We start from the raw sequence: 19,139 nt of genomic DNA, 5'->3' as shown, positions 1-19,139 counted from the left end.
AGGCCAGATGGTGTCATCACTACACTATGACTTCATTAATTCTGACTGCCAGCAGCAGGACTTGGAACGTGGCCCCCCAGGGTTTCTGTGACAAACATATCTGATGGAAGCTACTAGACTTATAGAAACTAAGTTTAAAGAGAGTCCTTTCTTCTTTAGTTTTCTGTGGGAGAAAAAAACCAAAACAACAGCAACAAAACACATTATTCACCTGCTAAGGGAAAGAAAGGGGTTTTCTACAGAATAATTAACCAAATGATGTGGTTTTCCCTGTGGATGAATTTGAGTTCAGTGAATGGGGAGCTAATGAAGAAGATTGGCCTCAGTGAGCTCTTGGATTAGGAGCTGTTGGGGATGGTAATTATACCCGTACACGCAGCGCTTACTCCACTGTGTGGCAGTCCTGTGTGCACACAGTCTTACTTGTACATCACAGATAAAGAACTGAGTTGCAGAGACTTGAACTTGGAACTAGTCTGTGCTGGGCCTGGACTTAACTCATATTTCAAGAGCAAAGGAGAGAGGTCATTCCAGGAGTGAAAATTCCTAAAAGCTTTAGTTTAAGCTAGGTGTTTGGACTCCATTTTACTTTCAGATGGTTAGAATCCTAAGTAACTGGAGCAGTTGCCTTCTGTTGGAACTATTCAGTTTTCTTCAAATTATGTTTGTTTTTCTGCCATAAGACAAAGATTCATGGGTAAACAGGAATCACTGAGGAAAAATGCTTATTCAAATAAGCAAATACTTATGTCTATTTTCCTAGCTACACAGGAGGCTGAGCATCGAAGTTCAATGCCAGCCTGGGCAGTAAAGTCTGTGACATGCTTATCTCTAATTAACCACTAAAAAGTCAGAAGTAGAGCTGTGGCTTAAGTGGTAGAGCACCAGCCTTGAGTGAAAAAAACTGAGGGAGTATGCTTAGGCCCTGAGTTCAAGCCCCGAATCAAGGCATCCACACACACACGCACACACGCACACACACACACACACACACACACACACAGTAAATTAGGTTCACATGATAAAGTGGAAAGGTTAAGTGAGATGAGCTGAGTGGCCTTGAAAACAAGTCATATATGAGCTTGGATATCGTGTACGACATAGGTGTGCTTCTTGGACAAATGAGAAAGATAGTATTTCATGTCAAATCTAGTAATTGCTTTCAGGTAGACATAGAAATGAAAAAATGAATTGAGGGATCAGTGACTGTTTTCTGTGAAGGGTCTAAAGCATATTTGTAGGCTTACAACCTCTTTCACAGCTATCTAGATCTGCCATTGTTTTATTGGAGCAGCCGTAGGTGTTGAAGATCGCTGACCCATAAATGCGGATGAGTTGCTGCATGTGCAGCTGACAGTGAAGTTTCTCTCCCAGTCACCTCTCCCGCAGCTAGCAGTGCAGAGCAGTTAGGGGAGTGGGTGTGCCTTGGCCTTCATCAGCCCTGTATTCCGCAGGCTCCTGGGCTTTCCATAGTGCTCTCTTATGAGGCTTGTACTTTTCTCTAATTGATGATGCCACATGGAACTTTGGTCTACCTCCAAATCTGACAAATCTGACAGAATTCTTAAGGGACTTGACCTCAAGGATTTTGCTCACAATCACGTCTATACCACTTGTTTTAAAGCTGGTTCTCAGGAATGTGCTAATATGAACTTCTGGACAAATTTTAATACTGATTTTAATGATTATATGAATTCTAGATAGTTAAAATGGAAATAAAGTCTTAATTAGAAGTAATCTGAGATGTGTTAGCGTATATAGTAGTGAACTCTCAGAAGATACTAGTCATATTTTAATTAAATTGTTTAATAAAATTAGATCTTACAGCCAGGTGGTAGTGGCTTATGCTGGTAATCCTGGGTTCTCAGGGCTAAGGCTCAGGCAGGAAAATCTGTGCTAGTCTTATGTCCAGTTAATCAGCAAAAAGCCAGAAGTGGAGCTGTGAATCAAATACTAGAACATTAGCCTTGAGTGAAAAGGTTGAGAGACAGCACCCAGTCCTTGAGTGCAAGCTTCAGTATGGGCATGCTTGGCTCATGCACACACGCATACGGAGACACAGACACAGAAATAGGTATTAGAAAAACCTATTTTTCAAATTAACTCTTCAATGGAAAAATATATGTGGATAATCTTTCTTTGATTTTAGGGGTATTGAATGGACAAGTTTGACCAGTTTTCTTTCTTTTGCTACCTCAACACCAAACAATATGGGATTAGTAAGAAATGAACTACAGTTGGTTGATCTTCCAACAGGTTTGTATATTTAGATTATCCAGAGCTCCAAAATAGCTTGTCATGTTGCTGTTTATGGGGGGGGGGGGGAAACAAACTTGTTCTAAGGAACTTCTTTTGACCTTGGTGGTTATTTTGATATTCTCTGTGAATGTCCACTTTGGTTCTGTGATAATTGCTCTAGAAAAAGTCTCATCATTGTTTATATAGAAGTATTATTAATAAAGAGCATTAGTCTAAACAGCTAGATCCGTACAAAACAGTAGAACCTAGTCTGTTTTTAAGAACAGTGTTTCATATATAATCAAAAGATAATTTAAAATAACTCCTGTACCTACCTCATGTCTAAGTGTTTCCTTTCCAGGAAACTCTTAAAAGCTGTAAATGTTAAAGATAGTTCTTTGTTTAAAACTATTTGTTGTAAAGGTGATGAACGGGCTTACAGTTATCTTAAGTTAATGAATACATCTCTTTTTGAACACTTCATTTTCTCCTGCTTATTATAACTTCCTTTCTTCCCTTCCCCCCCCCCAAGTTGTAAAGTTCATTTCCAGCAGTGTCTAGTGAGTATCGTAGTTGCATTAGTTCATGCTTTGTCCTGCTGTTTCTGTGATTCCCTTTCCCTTTCCCTTCCACGGATCAAATAAACTTATATACATGGCAAAGGGTACAGAAAATTAAACTGGAATAGAAATAAATAATTGTAAACAGAAAATAATCAGAACTTCTTGTTTCCAATTCTTGGTCTTAAACACTCAAATTTAAAACTTTTGATAGTTACTAAATAGAAAAACTTAATTTAAAAATTTGAAAATGACAGTAGAAAATATTCTAGTAAAATAACTTGTTCAGTGCTTCTGAACAACCAAATGAGTTTCAAAAGAAAATACTTGGGGGCTGGGAGTTTGGCCTAGTGGTAGAGTGCTTGCCTAGCATGCACGAATATCTGGGATCGATTCCTCGATACCGCATACATAGAAAAAAGCTGGAAGTGGTGCTGAGGCTTTAAGTGGTAGTGTGCTAGCCTTGAGAAAGTCCAAGGACAGTGCTCAGGCCCTGAGACCAAGCCCAGGACTGGCAAAAAAAAAAAAAGAAAGAAAGAAAAAAAGAAAAAATACTTGAAACATCACAGGAGAGCTATAAGTTCACATTTTGTATAGAAACACTGTATATTATTATATGTTATATATACAGTATGTATTATAGACTGTGGTATAATATATGTGTTTTGTGTGGAATATAGAACATAGCATGTATTTTTAAACTATATACATATATATATATATAACTATATTCTAAGCTCTGAAAGATACAGTTGTTTTTAATTAAAGGATCAGCCCTAGTCTTAGTAAGTGATCTGCTCCGTGTCCCTGAGCCCCAGTTTTGCTTGCAAACACTTGAGCACTGCTCTTGTAAATGACACTGCCCCAGGGTTAGGGGCTGTTTCGCTCTGTCATTCATGTTTATTTTTCCCAATAGGCCCAAGATCAGGACAGCAGTCTTGACCTTTCACAGATTACTTTTTGACACCTAAGTACTTACACTGATAGTTATGGACTTCTTTAAGTCCATAACACAACAAAAAAATGCCTTTATACAGTAGATCTTGAATATAAGTAATACATGGTTGATTGTAACCTTGCAGTATTCTAATGTTTTGTTTTTAACTTAATAAGAGTAGCTTAGAAGCAAATAGATGAATGAAGGAAGTGGGGGCAGAGGACAGGAGGGAGGGCAGAGGGGCGGGAGTGGCCAGGTCACATTGGTCTGTCTTCTTCATACAGCTTGGGCATGCTACCTTACAATTCTTTTAATATTTGCAATCACAGGTAGAAGCATTGCTTTTCGTGGTGAACGAGGCAACGATGAGTCTCCCATTGAAATGATTAAAGTGTCTCATTTGAAGTGAGTGCCATCCTCAAGAATTCTGTGCTGTTACTGTAATGGAATCTTTAATTTCCAGGGAAGTAGAAAATTTAATTTCTTAGTGATAGCAAATAGTGATATGCAAGCCATCAAAAAAATTAGACTACAAAATTAAATATCTACCATTTAAAATTTTCTATATCTTAAATGTGATATAATCTTTGGATAAACCTTAACCAGTCCTGAGAATGGGAAAGCCATAGCCTCTGTATTGTTGTAGCAGAATTGATACAAGTGTACATTTATATCATAAAAATTATTTTTTATCTTATGAGATTATTGTGTATTTCCACTTAAGCATGGTATTATTAAATGAAAGATTTCATTTTCTTTATAATTTAGACCCTTTGAACTTCCTGTAGTGTTTCATGTTTCTTTCTGCTACAGCAGGAAATACTTAGTACAGCAGTATATTAGAAGTAGAAACTGGATGAAAACCAAACAAAAGTGAATTTTCTAGTTTTCAATATTGTCTGCTTTTTTGTGTGCTGTACATACAAATTTTAAAATCAGCATATTAGTTTTACTGAAAAGTTGCGTATGGTTTATTTTACTATTGTTCTTGTTTGTTTGAGGCAAAATTTTACTCTATAGGCCAGGCTGGCTTGAAACTCAGTGTCTCAGCTTAAGAGGCCCTCTCGCCTCAGCCAACTGAGTTTTGGGATAGTGGGTGTACACCACTATGCCACTATTACTTTTTCATTTTACTTTACTTCGTAGCATTTCAATATGTATACCACAGGATAGTCATAAAAACATGTTTTTAACTCCGAACTATACAATTGTTTTTCTAGATATACCTTCCTGTTATTTTCTGATTTCTGTTATCATCAGAGACTATATATTATCTACTTGCGTCTTTTTAAGTTTAATGCAGTTTGTACCATGGCCCAGCATGTGGTATATCTTACTGTATGTCCCTAGTGGAGGAGTTGTGTCTACTGATGTTGATTACAGTATTCCACAAAGGCCCATTCTCCAGGCTTGGACTTGCTAAGTCTGTTCTGCCTGTTTATTCTGACTTTCTGAGAAATGAGTGCTGATATCTCAGCTTTTGTTGTGGATTTATTTATATTTGTTCTAAAGAACTTAAATCCTTGCTTTGGGTTTCTTGAGGCTCTGTAAATAGGAATATACATATTTAGAATTGCAAAGCCTTTAGGTTAATTAACTTTTCAAGAGGGAAGATCCTCTTTCTCTTTATATTTTTCTAATGTTAATAGTCACTCTGGCTTTCTTTTGGTTGGTATTTACCTAAAATATTTTATACTCAGGTGTGTCACCTACCTGTGTCTTATGCTTACAAGTATTATCTTGTAGGCAGATTGTGACTTGGCCTGTCCAGTCTGACAACCTCACCCTTCTCATCGTAGTGGTTAGCATAACTTACAGTATGACTGGGTTTAGATCTACCGTCTTAGCTGGAGTCTATCATCTCTTTCATTTTATATGTACTAAGGACTTTAAATTTATTAGGTTTGGTTTCTCACATGTAAAATATTATTTACTAAAATGTACATTGTTAGGTCTGCCCAGGAAAAATGACCCCTTTCCTTGGCTCTCTCCCCATGCACCCTGGAAATCCCTTTTGGCAACGGGCAGGCCTGGGAGCAGTGAGAGGCTCCCCAGACTAGGTATTTCCCCATCCTTTGGGGTCACCTCCACTTCTGCTGTGGCCCCACCCTTCTCCCTATATAATCTCTCTCCTCAGGCTCCACCCAACTCATCTTGCTCTTTCCCTCACACAGTAACGACTCTTCTCTTAAACTGTGTGGAGTTTCCTTTCAGCAAACCTTAGGTACAAAGATCTTTGGAAAGCCTTGGTATCTTTTAAGAGTGTAAAAGAGCTTGAGACTAGAAAGTTTAAGAATTGCTCAGATGTTTACAAATCTTCATTGCTAAACTGCACTTTCCTACTAAACCCATAAATCTGAAACAACTGATCACATTTCACCCTACTTCAAACCCTTCACTACTAATTCATTATTTTCTATGGACGAAGTCCCCAACCAACTAAGCCTGGCATTTAATGTTTTCTGTAGGGCAGACATGGTGGCTCATACCTTTTTTTCCAGCTCTGTGGGAGGTAGAGATTGAGGTTCAAGGCCATACTGGGTAGACTTAGCAATATTCCCTATCAGTAGTAAGCTGGTGTGATGATTCCTGCCTGATGTTACAGCTGCATAGGAGGCCAAAAGCAGGAGGAGCTCCTGTGAGGCCAGTCCTGGACAAATGTGTAAAACCCCACCTGAAAAATCACTTAAGAGCAGAGAGGTTCAAGTGGTGAAATGCCTGTCTAGAAAGCATGGGGCCCTGAGTTTAAAATCCCAGTAATGTCAAAAAGAAACATAACATGTTCCCAAATTTCAGTTTTCCTGTCTTTTGTCACTTGTCATCTTTTTGTGACTGGAATGCCATTTTTCTGTTAACATAGTGTTTGACAGAGAATCTTTGAGGTACCTACCTCATCTGTCTTACTTTAGCTATTCATATGCCTTTATAGTAGGTGGAGTAGGCAGTATAATATATAACTACCATAACCTGTAAAATTCTTTCCTTGTGCTGTCTTTACTTTTTCTAATCCTTATGGCATGTAGAGAGGTAACCCTGGTAGGTTTTGTTAGAACCATTGTAAAGATAGAATAAACCTTAAACAGGAGTTCCATGACTTGTCAGAAGTCCCGTAACGATGAAGACTCCGTCCCTTGGTGCTCTGGGCCTAGGATGCTCCTGTTCTGTCACATGTCCTTGGCGTTAGCCCTCTCCCTCCTCAGCGCTAACTGATTACTGAATTGCATCCATAGACTTTGTTCCAGTAGCATTTATGGCATGCTGTGGCAGCATGGTAAGCACCTTGCATTATTTTTACCTAATTTGTATCCAAACCTGCATCACAGGTTGACTGAGGTACATTGTATAATACAGTCCTCTGTCAACTGTGAAAGATTGAGAGCATTAAGGTCAGGTGTGGCATAGGATTTGAATTCAGGCCCCTCCTTGACCTAAACTGGACTCCCCACATAAGTCCAAGCGCATCTCAGAGCTTTACCTCCTGAAGACAAGTTGCCGTAGGCACTGAGTATTAGTATACCCACTTATGCTGGACTCAGGACTTGCCATCTGACCCTTCAGTTTATACTCATTTGTATACTCATTCAGTTTATACTCGTTTGTATAGAAAGGGACTTTAGGTAATTTTCTCTCTTTTATTGTTACTATTCAGGCAGTACTTGGCAGTTGTATTCAAAGATAAACCCCTGGAGCTATGGGATGTTAGGACTTGTACCCTTCTTAGAGAAATGTCAAAGAGCTTTCCTGCAATAACTGCACTGGTAAGTTTTGCTTAAAAATTAATTTTTGTATGTATGCTAGTACTGGATCTTGAACCGAGACTCTTACCTCTTGGTTGACTTTTTCATTCAAGGCTGGTACTCTACCACTTCTAGCTCTTTGCTAGTTAATTGAAGATCAGATCTGACACGTTTCTCTTTGAGCTGCCTGTTAACCACGATCCTCAGATCTCAGCCTTCTGAGATTACATTTGTGAGTCACCAGTGCCTACTGTAGAATTAATTTATTTAAATATGTATGTATGGGATAGATGTTTTTAGTTATAATTGACATCATTTCTGTGTATCTTGTTAAAAATGTTGTTCAGACAAGATATATAAGTAAATGGAGATAATTTTTATTTTCTTGGATGGTCAGTCTAGTATTGCATTGGTACATTCCCATTAGAATTTCATTTTGATATTTTGAGGAACACAGTAAACAAGTTTATAAAAGAAGAAAGATTGAAAGTGGATACCCCATTCTTGAAAAGACTAGAAGTAACTGGAAGGTGTGGGACCCTCTCTACCTAATATTAAGACAGACCACAAACCAATGCCATATTGATATAAGAACGGAAAATGGAGCCACCTAATAAGGAGCTCAAATCTAGACTTGTGAATCTTTAAGACTAGTATAGTACAAATCTGATTACATCATGATTAATAATTTCTTATTGATGAAAGATATGATCATCAAAGTTGATTTTGGAAAAGAAACTTTCCAATGTCTAAAATCAGCCTGGGGTGCCTGTAGTCACCAGTGATTAAATTCTAGTGGGAAAAAATGGACAGGGTATTGTCAACGTTTAATGAATGCAGAGAACCCTGAACACCAGCAGAATGTGTGAAAGTTCAAGCTTACTGGGCATTGTGGCTCACACATGTTGTTCAGATGTTGGGAGACAGGAAGTAGAAGGATTGTGGTTTGGGGCCAGCATAACACCCCCCCACACACCCCAATTAACAAGTGGAGGAGAGTGCTGTGTATTTGCAATGCCATCTACTCATAAGGCTGTAGGTGGAAAGATAATAGTCTCAGGCCAACTCTGGGCAAAAAATGCAAGACCCCAGCTGAAAAATAATGAAAGCAAATATGGCTCAAGTGCTGGAGCACCTGCCTGGTGAGCACAATTAAACAATTAGTGCTACACCTATAGTGTGCTACTGATGATACGGAGACAAGGAGAGAAATACCTTAAAAACAATTAAAACTGTAAGAAAGAAGATGACATATAACTCAATACTATTATTATAACTTAGGAATACATGTATATGTGAGCCAGCTATGGTGAGAATGCCTGTAATCCCAGCACTCAGGAGGCTAATGGAGGAATATCCTGAATTTGAGGCCTACCTGGGCTGAATAGTGAGTTCCAGCTACCCCAGGCTATGCAATGAGACTCTATCACAGAAAACAAAACAAAATCTTACAAATAGATACGTGTGAAACATCTACAAGGATATTGAATGGAACTCACTAGAATAGATGGAAATATGGAAGAGTAAGTAAATGAGGTGGAGCAGTGTTGGGTGGATCTCTGCCAGATGTCAGGCCATGAGGCGGATGGCTCTTACCCTGTGTGGGGGAGGGGCACCAGCACAGGAGATGCTGTCTTTGGATTCATTGTTTCCACTTTGTGAAAAAAGTAAGCATAAGCATTTCCTCTTAGAGGATTGCCCATATTCTTTTCCCCTTGATCAGAGCAGCTTGCATGCAGGGGTAAGTGGCGCTGAGCAGTGGTGAGTAGGCCAGCTATTCCCAAAGGTGCTGTGGCACTGGAAAGCCTGGCACTTGTAGGTGTGTCTGCCTTTGCCTCACAGGAGTGGTCTCCATCTCACAACTTGAAGAGCCTAAGAAAGAAACAGCTGGCCACCCGAGAGGCCATGGCCCGCCAGACTGTGGTCTCAGATGCAGAGCTGAGCATTGCTGAGTCGTCTGTGATCGGGTAAGTAGTATGCTATGGCAGTGTGAAGTGCCAAAGTGTTGCATTGTGCAATGTGAAGTACCAGTATTATGGCTAAGAGCTGAAAAGTGCCATCCATAGGCATCTGGGGATTAGCGGTGGACGGGGCTTTTGAGCCCATCTGGTTTCTGAGGCCTACCCAGACACTAAGAGTTAAATTAATTGTATTACCATGTAGCAGTCAGGGACGTGCAGTGCTGTCACCCGCCAGTGATCAGGTCTGAGTATGACAGTTCTAGCACCTTTCCACCTTGTTACCTCCAGCTTCTGCACCTCAGATGCACATAGATAGCCCCGAAGATGAGTGATAACACCATGTGTTGGGAATTCTGAGTTGTGTGTCATCCCCAACAATGCCTAAACCGACAAACAGAAAGTTCCAGAGGTAAAGACAGGCCGTGCATACCTCCACTGTGGAGTTCTACTGGTGCTGACTTTGCATCACTTTTCCTTGGGCCAGGAAACTTTTTTGTTTAAGAGTGTTTATGTTTGTCCATTCTTAGCTGGACCTCTGTCAATGGATCTGTACCATGGGCAGCTCAATTCCAGGCATGACTCCCAGAAAAAGAAGACATCTTCATCTCATTTCCCTCTGTCCTGTAGTTTGTTGCAGGAGGCAGAAAGTAAATCTGAACTCAGTCAGAGCATCTCTGCTCGTGAGCATTTTGTCTTCACTGATAATGATGGCCAAGTCTATCATCTCACTGTGGAAGGAAACTCCATGAAAGATAGTGCCCGGATTCCACCTGATGTAAGTCTGCCTGTGGGTCAAATCTCCATCAGGAGTTTTTGTCCTGGAGTTTGTTGACCTGTGTCTAGTGAAGGCAAACTTAGTAATAAGTACTGTGTAAGGAGACATTGGCACCCTTGGAACTGACTCTGTAGTGCTAGAGAATAACGAGGATTTTGGTTAAACATTTACCAGTGTTGCTCACATTTATCACCATGATAATCCAGGAGGAATTATCTCCATTTATTTCGAAGAAGAATTAGTAACTTCCCCAGGATTACTGGCCTCGAAGTATGGCTGAGGGGCATCTGGGTCTCGGCTCTTCATGTCTATATCATTTTATTTCCACTCCCATGTTTGCCTAGAAGATGGGATTTAGAGTCCAGTTCTGTTCAAGGTAATTGTGATCTGCTAGCAGTAGTATTTTGTTCTTGTGTACTCCTTAAAGATTTATAGTGAATAATTTGTGTCAGTGTACACGTTACAGGCTGATTTTAGTAGATAACAAAACGTTAACTTGAATGGTTAAATAGAGACATGAGGGGATTTTTAAAGTGTGTGTTAAAAATTGTCACAATGAGGGGCCAGGAGTTTGGCCTAGTGGTAGAGTGCTTGCTTAGTATGCATGAAGATCCAGGTTCGATTCCTCAGTACTACATACATAGAAAAAAGGCAGAAGTGGTGCTGTGGCTCAAGTGGTAGAGCTCTAGCCTTGAGAAAGTCCAAGGACAGTGCTCAGGCCCTAAGCTCAAACCCAGGACTGGCAAAAAAAAAAAAAAAAAGCCACAATGAGATGTTCCAGTAGAAGGCTAACCCTTGTGCTGGTGGCCCAGGGTTTCCTTGGAGTGCAGGTGGGAGTCTGGCGGGGTGCAGGTAGGCAAACGTGGTATGTTCGTGTGGCCGAAGTAAATTGAATGATGGCTGCTGTGAGAGGCCTCTGCTCTCTCTCATAGGACCTCAATGACTGTAAGGCCTTTACCTTTATGATATGTTAGCACTTAGAAGAATCCCTCTACTTTCATGAACTTGACTCGCTCTGTGAATGAGAAATTCAAGATTAAATAACCAAGGATAGGTAAACATGGACAAGTCCCACACCAGTGTAAGTGTAAGTGATAAAGCTGCAACTCTGCCCAGGCCACTGAACTTCTGATGCCTTGACAGGCTCGGGCTAGATTTCAGTCTAATAAGCAGCACTTCCTTAGCCCTGTGTGTGGCAGAGCTCCCTGTGAGCTCGCCTGTTCATGTCCTTCAGAAACTTTATCCTCCACCTTAATTACGCCAGACTTCCCAGAAGATACCAGCAAAGCTCTGATGCTTTGTTCAGTTGAAAAGTTGACGCACAATTAGTCTTGAAACTGAATTTCCCTTGGAGTGCACTATTTGTCTTTTTAGCAGTAAGAGACAAGGTGCAGCAAGTTCTGTAGACTTTTCATTGTTCTTCTTTTAGGTTTCTTTTTTTTCTAATTTATTCCTAAAGTCAACCTTTCTCCATAAATCTGGCTCCAATAACAATTTTCATCAAATTGAAATATTCTCTTCAGAGTTAAAATTGATGTGCTGTGTAGTTTTCCCTGTCTATACTTTATAGTCTGATATCGTTCATACTAAAGTAAAAACCTTTATAGTTAAGCCTAATTAAAACTTCTTAATTATACCATCATGGTCATCAAATAAAAATATTCCAGTGGCTCACAGTTGATGGACTCTAGTTGATGGGCTACCATTGATGGGCTTCCATTGGTGGTCTTGTTGTTCATGCTCTTATATTTGGCAGGCTACCATCAATGGTCTGTCATTGTTCTGTTTTCTAGGGAAGCATGGGCAGTATTACCTGTATCGCTTGGAAGGGGGATACATTAGTGCTTGGAGATATGGATGGAAATTTAAACTTTTGGGATTTAAAAGGCAGAGCATCCAGGTATGAACCAAAAATGAATTCTGTTAAAAGGAAAATGCCCTATTGATTATGGCTGTTTTGGAAGCTTCTGTCTTATATTCAGGACCAGTAAACATGGCCAAGCTGTGGGTCCCTCATAGTAGGCCCTTATCTGCAGATGGCCACACAGGAGCCCTGGGTCTTGCAGACATTCTAGAGCAGGCTCTTGTGTCAGATGCAGCCCCTACCATAGAGTATATAGTGGCTTTCCATGATCAGACCTCATCAGGAACGGAACCAGGGACACACCAGATACAGCTTCATCAGTTTACATCACGTGGATGTTTTTGTGTGTTTGTCCTCAGAGGAATACCCACACACCGAAGCTGGGTGAGGAAAATTCGCTTTGCCCCTGGCAAAGGAAACCAGAAATTGATAGCGATGTACAATGATGGTGCTGAAGTGTGGGATACTAAAGAGGTAAGCCACCATGAAACCAAAATGGATGAGGCTGCCGTTACCACAGCTGGTTCTGTTCCCCTGTTCTTTTTCCTAAATTAGAAAAAGAAAACCATGAAATAGGGATGTCAAACTTCTTAAAATGGTTCTCTCTGCCAGTCGCTTATGCCTGTATTCCTAAATACTCAGGAAACTGAGGTCTGAGGATCATGGTTTGAAGCCAGTCTAGGCAAGAAAGCCTGTGAGACTCCAATCTCCAATTAACTACCAAAAAAACCAGAAACAGAGCTGTGACTCAAGTGGTAAAGGCTAGCCTTGAACAAGACAGCTCCAGCCCATGCTTGGAGTTCAAACCCCAAGACCAACACAAAAAAAAACTTCTATAAATTTTCGCTTTTGAAAGCTGAGGCATATCTCAAGTGATAAAGCAAAGATACATGAAGCCCTGAATCAAATCCCAGTGCCGGTAACACAAAAACAAAATGACTTTCTGTGAGACGTCCTGATTGGAGTTTTCGTGTGATCTTGTGATTATGACCTTTTAAATATGGTCAGCATGTGCAGATAGATTGATGGGCAGAGACAGGTTGTAGACATGCCATGGGCCTGTCTTCATTGACATATACCTCATTACGTTAAACATTGTTCTTGACCTGCATCCTTGCAGGTTCAGATGGTGAGCAGTTTAAGGAGTGGGAGAAACGTGACCTTCCGGATATTGGACGTGGACTGGTGCACATCAGACAAAGTGATCTTGGCATCAGATGATGGCTGCATCAGGATTCTGGAGATGTCTATGAAGTCCACGTGTTTCAGAATGGATGAGCAGGAGTTAACAGGTAAGGTCTTCCCGTGTTTGTGTGCTTGAAGCTAGTGCTGCTGGTCACGCCATGTCACCTTCCGGAGGCAGAGCTCCTGCCTTATCCAAGAATGTTTAAGAACACAAATGAACTTTTGTCTTCCGGCTTGTTCACCTTTGGAAGGTTCTTGTGGCGGGAATGGTGATTCTAATTCTAATTGAGGCAAGACTCCAGCATTGACTATTCTCCCAGCTTACCACTGGTAGATCAGGCCAGGCTGAATTTATAAAAAATTCTCTAGTCTCGTGTAGTCATTTGATGGAAATCATTTGTCCCTTAGGAGAGTCAGAACTTGGCCCTTGGAGAGGCAGTTAGGCATTGAGCTCTGCCCTGACTCTTGCTCTTGTGTTCCCAGCACCGCCAATTGGGCAGGCTGCCTGTGAGAGCTGGCGTTTGTCACTGCCCCGCCCTCTACAGTTGGGTACCAGCACTGTGACTGTGCAGATGTCTGCCTGCACGTGACGGCAGGTGCATTGCTTCACAGACCTGACCTGGTGTGTGTGGCCTCAGCAGGATGGTCAGGGCTCCTTCCAGGGAAATGCAACCCATGTGCCTGCCCCAGAACAAGGTGACCAAAAAGGCTAAGAGCTGAAGGGCGATTTCCTATTAATCCACTTCTTACTTCTAGGAAAAGAAGTGTGGGAATATAAATGTCAAAAAGTTTTCTTCCACCTTTTTAAAAGATGAATCCATAAAACTCCAAACCCTTGGTAACTTATTCTTCAATTAAACTGACAGCAGAACATGTAACCCATGTTTAACATCTCACCTGTCCCATAGCCAATGAGATCGCATTTTCCTAACGCTTGCCTCATGGGGAAAGGTTAGTCAGCTTTGTGTACACATTCTACAGTTGAACTTTAAATTGAAAACAGCACTTAATAAAGAATGAGAACTGATAGTACAGATGTAGACTTAGAAATATATACATGAATATGCTCATGGGAAAAATGAATATTTTCCAGAAGATATCTGGGAAATTAGAATATTGGGGCCTTATCCGTGTGAGGTAAAAATAAAGGTTATTTAAAGCCATATGCATTTGATATATTTTCAGTTTTCCTTCCTAACATTAAACATCACAAACATATACTCATTACGATATCGTAGACATGCCTTTTCCTCCAAACAGGAGGCAGACAAATTTAAAATTATTATAAAGGTGATGTGCAGTGGGGTTACAGTTACATGAGTTAGGTAATGAGTACATTTCTTCCTTTTTTAAAATTTTGTGTTGATTTGAACTCAGGGACTGGATGCTGTCCCTGAGCTTCTTTTGCTTAAGGCTAGTGATCTACCACTTTGAACCACAGGGCCACTTTCAGTTTCCTGGTGGTTAATTGGAGGTGAAAATCCTACAAACTTTACTGCCAAGCACTGGCTTTGAACTGAGATCTTCAGATCTTAGCCTGCTGAGCAGATGGGAACCACTAGTGCCCAGCATACTTCTTTCTAGACAGTGTCTCCCTTTCCCTTGCTCTCTCTCAATTTCCCTGCCTTCTCTGTACTCCTGCTGCATTTGTTCATCCTTTTCCCTTCCTTTCCCTCCCCCAAATGAAAAATGAACAAAGAAGACAAAAAGGAGAAAACCAACAACAGCAAAGAAAAACTGCTTGTCCCCATATCCTGAAGTTCATTTTGATACAATTAGACAAATCTAGAAGATTAGAATTCCTTAGAATTCCTATTTTAGAATTCGAGAATGGAGCTAGACACAGTGGCTCACACCTGTAATCCTAGCTACTCAAGAGGCTGAGATCTAAGGATCTTGGTTCAAAACCCCTAGGTACTAAAGTCTGTGAGATTCTTATCTCCAATTAACCACCAGAAAACTGGAAGTGGCTCTGTGGCTCCAGTGGTAGGGTGGTAGCCTTGAGCTGAAGAGCTCAAGGACAACACCCAGGCCCAGAGTCAAGTCCTAGGGCCAACAACAAAAAAAATAGAATTTGAGAATCGTTCTTTGCTGCTTTTTCAGTGACCTAAATGTCATGATAATGCATTATAGAGTCTTTTAGGAGCATGTTAAAGGAATGCCAGGGTGAGACTTGTGTGATACCACTTTAGTGTAATTCAGCTTCCACACACTTGAGTGGTGCTGGCATAGTGCCAAGTACTTCATCCTAACTCAACTCAAGACCACTGTAGAGCACATGAGAAGGAAGTCTTCACCAGATCCAGAGCTCTGTGCTTACTAAACATGCATACTGTATCCCCAGCAGGCAACTCTTTTTTAGGTGTACTGACCTAGCCATCCACAGGCTGTGGAGGACACCAGCCCCCTGAATTTTCAAGAATGCTGGGAATGCCTGGGTTCAAATCAGAGGCCGCCCACCCCTTCGGTACTTGAGTCCATGAACCATATTTAAAGTCAGAAAAGACAAGGGATGCACCTCAAAATTGTTTTAACTTTTTTTTTGGGGGGGGGGGTCATGGGGCTTGAACTGGGCCTGGGTGCTGTCCCTGAACTCTTCAGCTAAAGGCTATCGTCCTACCCTTGAGCCTAGCCCCACTTCCCATTTTCTAGAGGTTAATTGGAGATAAGAGTCTCAGATCCTTTTGTACCCAGGCTGGCTTTGAATCTTGATCTTCAGATCTCAGCCTCCTGAGTAGCGAGGATTACAAAAGTGAGCAACTGCGCCCAGTCTTGTTTTAACATTTTAAAAAAATGAGGCCGGGAATTTGGCCTGATGGTAGACTGCTTGCCTAGCATGCACGAAGACCAGGTTCGATTCCTTGGTACCATATACATAGAAAAAAGCTGGAAGTGATGCTGTGTCTCAAGTGGTAGAGCTCTAGCCTTGAAAAAAGCCCAAGGACAGTGCTCAGGCCCTGACTTCAAGCCCCACAACTATCCCCCCCCCCAAAAAAAAATTGAGTTTAATTGGTATCTGTTGGGTCATTACCTTGAATCTTTTATTCAAGAAGTACTGGAGTTTTAGTTCACACAGGACATTTAAATTTTAAAAAGAGGAAAGAGAATATATTAATCAGACCTGACTACAGAGAGCCTCCCTGTTCTTAACCTGTTTCCCAAATCGGAATGGCATCTCCCATTGTACCTGGCTGAGCACCTAACCGATGTCCTGAAGGTCATCCAATAACTAGAGCTTTTCTGTTAGAAGCCAAAGTGAATTTCTTTGTTATCTAGAGCCTGTGTGGTGCCCGTATCTCCTCGTTCCCAGGGCCGCCCTTGCCCTCAAAGCCTTCTTACTGCACCAGCCATGGAAAGGGAAGTATTCTTTGGACATTTCTCACATGTGAGTGATTTCAGTTTTGTTTTCCTTTCACATTTTACTGGTGGTTGAAGGACACCCTTGAAAATTAGTCAACATATAAACCATAAAAACCAATCAGAGAAAAGCAGACAATCTCCCCGAGTTCCTAGTCAGGCTCTGGTTTTTACCAGACCTTTGTGAAAATTGGAGGTCAGGTTAGAGTAGTGAGTATGTAAGAAGTTTTCCCTGGATGTTTGTGTGGACTTAAAGTCTGCATGGGAGCTTTAAGATGAAGTCTGCTAGAGAGTGAGGAGACTGCAGCCTTGTATAATTGTGATGAAACCTACTCAGAGAAACGGATGGCCTTTCTGCTGTACAGGATATGCACATTCCAGTAGTCAGTGTATGTTCTAAGTGAAAAGAAATATAAACCTGGTTTTTAGGGCCTGCTAGTAAATTTCCCAAAGGGGCTTTCTTTATGCACTTCTTTATTTGACTCTGTAAGGTAAAAACAGTTGGTAATGATGATTTGTGGGAATCCTGGTATCCTGTTGCTACTTTGGTCTATAGCCAGCTTTTTAACCAACGGCTACAAAGAGGTTGTCTCTATACCAAAACAATGTTTTTCTGGTAAAGAGATAAGTAGTTATAAATGAAAGCATGATTAACTCATTCAAAATCTTCTCTGTACAGTGATTATCCAGAAAATGAAGAAATAAAGAATCTCCTTCAAGAGCAGTTGAATTCATTGTCTAAGTAAGTACTCTGTATTTTATTCAGAGCTAAGACTATGACAAAGATAAGCACATTATCTTGTGCTTTGCAAAGTTAAAATAATGTTTTAAAAATATTATGGTCCAAAGAGAAGCCATTCTAGTCACTGGAGTTTGTTTCCCTTCATAGTATTCTTTCCCTTGAGACAAATCATCTACTCAGCAGTCACAAGGACCAGGAGGTGGGGTGTATCATACTGTAGTTCATCTGCTCCCACCATCCCTTCCCCATGAAGCCCCGTTCCAGAGGGCACACAGGTGTTTCTTCTCCACCTCCTTCCCTCTTCCAAGCTGAGTTCTACAGCCAGCACTGTGTGTGCATGGCTCTGGCATCATAATTGATATGTACCTTTGAGCCAAGAGCAGTAGGAATAAGACAAAGGAAGGAGAAAAGTATGAGTCCATTTCGAGTTCTTGGTCAAATATAGCACATTTTGATTTAGACTTGTGAATATTCCACCTTTAACCATCTTAGAAACACCAGTATATAGAAATACTAGCTATTCTTCCTTAAATATTTTACTTTGGGAATTGTTTGAGAGTTGTTGAATGTCATCTTCTTTTAAAGTATATACCGTTCTTAGGATTACCAAAATAACTTGATCAACAGCGGCGTCTTTGCTCCTGTAGTTAGGGGTTGAGTTTACAGTCCTGCAGAGCTAGGTTGGAGCCCACTCTCCTGTGGTAGCTGCTGGGTTCTTTTAGTGCTCTGTGCACCCCCAGCCCCTCAGCTTTCCTAATGCTTGGTCACACACAGCCACGACACTGGCTTTTGTATGTTCTACAGATATGCTTTGAGATTTTCCCTTTCAAGAATGTATTGTATATCTTGTATTAGTGTTTGATTCAGAATGTTTATCTTACCTCTGCAGCGACATCAAGAAACTCCTGCTTGATCCAGAATTCTCTCTCCTGCAGAGGTGCCTGCTTGTTTCAAGGTAACATTGTTGAAAGTATTCTGAAAGTGATAGGGAATTTAAGTTAACTCTTATTAAGGGTTTATAGCACCTAGTCAAATTGACCTACATTTTAGAAAATGAGTTCCTTCTTTAGATTTGACTTTCAAATAATTTTAGGAATAGTAATATAAATAGTAGGAACATCAGGTTAAATTTCACACATGAGATCTGGGCTTTGGTATTGAAAGGACTTTTCCCCCATAGCAGTTCTGTAAACTATGCTGTGAAATACCAGATAAAGCAGCATGTAGTTAAATCCAGTGTCACATTTAAAATCCTGACATGCACTTTCTCACTGGACTGCAGAGTTGTCACTTACAAGGAAGACATTTCTTGCCATTCTCACAAGAATAAGCAGCAAATTAGTTTTGTACTTTCTCTACCCTCCTATCCCAAAGGCACATCTTTCTCCTGGGAAGATGCTACCTGAATCACATGCTAATGGCAAACCAGCTAGCTAATTGTTCTTCACAGAGCAAGGCTGCCGGGATGTGCTGACCAGTGGCCCTGGAAACTTAATAATAAGCCTAGAGAACTTGCTGTCTCCCCCTTTCCTTGATGCCAGGCCCTTTATGTACTTGAGGGCAGTGGTGACCGTGTCTCAATCCTCCCAGGCTCTACGGCGATGAGTCGGAGCTGCACTTCTGGACAGTCGCCGCCCACTACCTGCACAGTCTGTCCCAGGCCAAGTTGGGAGGCACAGCGGTGACCAAAGAAGCCATTCCTTGGGACAAATTGAACAACCCACTGGACATCTGCTATGACATCCTCTGCGAAAATGCCTACTTCCAGGTGAGTTGTGGTGGC

At 41.0% G+C, this 19,139-nt stretch overlaps 1 protein-coding gene across 3 annotated transcripts in view; it reads left to right on the top strand.

Moving 5' to 3' along the window:
- Wdr11 (WD repeat domain 11) overlaps positions 1-19,139 on the top strand; it is a 44,703-nt gene that overhangs the window by 20,181 nt on the left and 5,383 nt on the right. For all 3 annotated transcript variants that reach the window (XM_090345732.1, XM_090345731.1, XM_090345734.1), the window contains exons 12-23: positions 2,150-2,256; positions 4,065-4,140; positions 7,385-7,493; positions 9,315-9,439; positions 10,061-10,208; positions 12,002-12,108; positions 12,432-12,546; positions 13,193-13,364; positions 16,534-16,642; positions 17,294-17,356; positions 18,246-18,311; positions 18,947-19,124. In XM_090345732.1, coding sequence (XP_090201858.1) covers positions 2,150-2,256; positions 4,065-4,140; positions 7,385-7,493; positions 9,315-9,439; positions 10,061-10,208; positions 12,002-12,108; positions 12,432-12,546; positions 13,193-13,364; positions 16,534-16,642; positions 17,294-17,356; positions 18,246-18,311; positions 18,947-19,124 — 1,375 coding nt within the window. The remainder of the gene's footprint in view (positions 1-2,149; positions 2,257-4,064; positions 4,141-7,384; positions 7,494-9,314; positions 9,440-10,060; positions 10,209-12,001; positions 12,109-12,431; positions 12,547-13,192; positions 13,365-16,533; positions 16,643-17,293; positions 17,357-18,245; positions 18,312-18,946; positions 19,125-19,139) is intronic.

The sequence above is a fragment of the Megascapheus bottae genome, chromosome 15 (assembly GCF_031878675.1).
Source record: "Megascapheus bottae isolate mThoBot1 chromosome 15, mThoBot2.hap1, whole genome shotgun sequence".
Classification (NCBI taxonomy): Eukaryota; Metazoa; Chordata; class Mammalia; order Rodentia; family Geomyidae; genus Megascapheus; species Megascapheus bottae.
The sequence above is the reverse complement of the archived record's forward strand: the minus strand, read 5'-3'. Positions and strand labels throughout refer to the sequence as shown.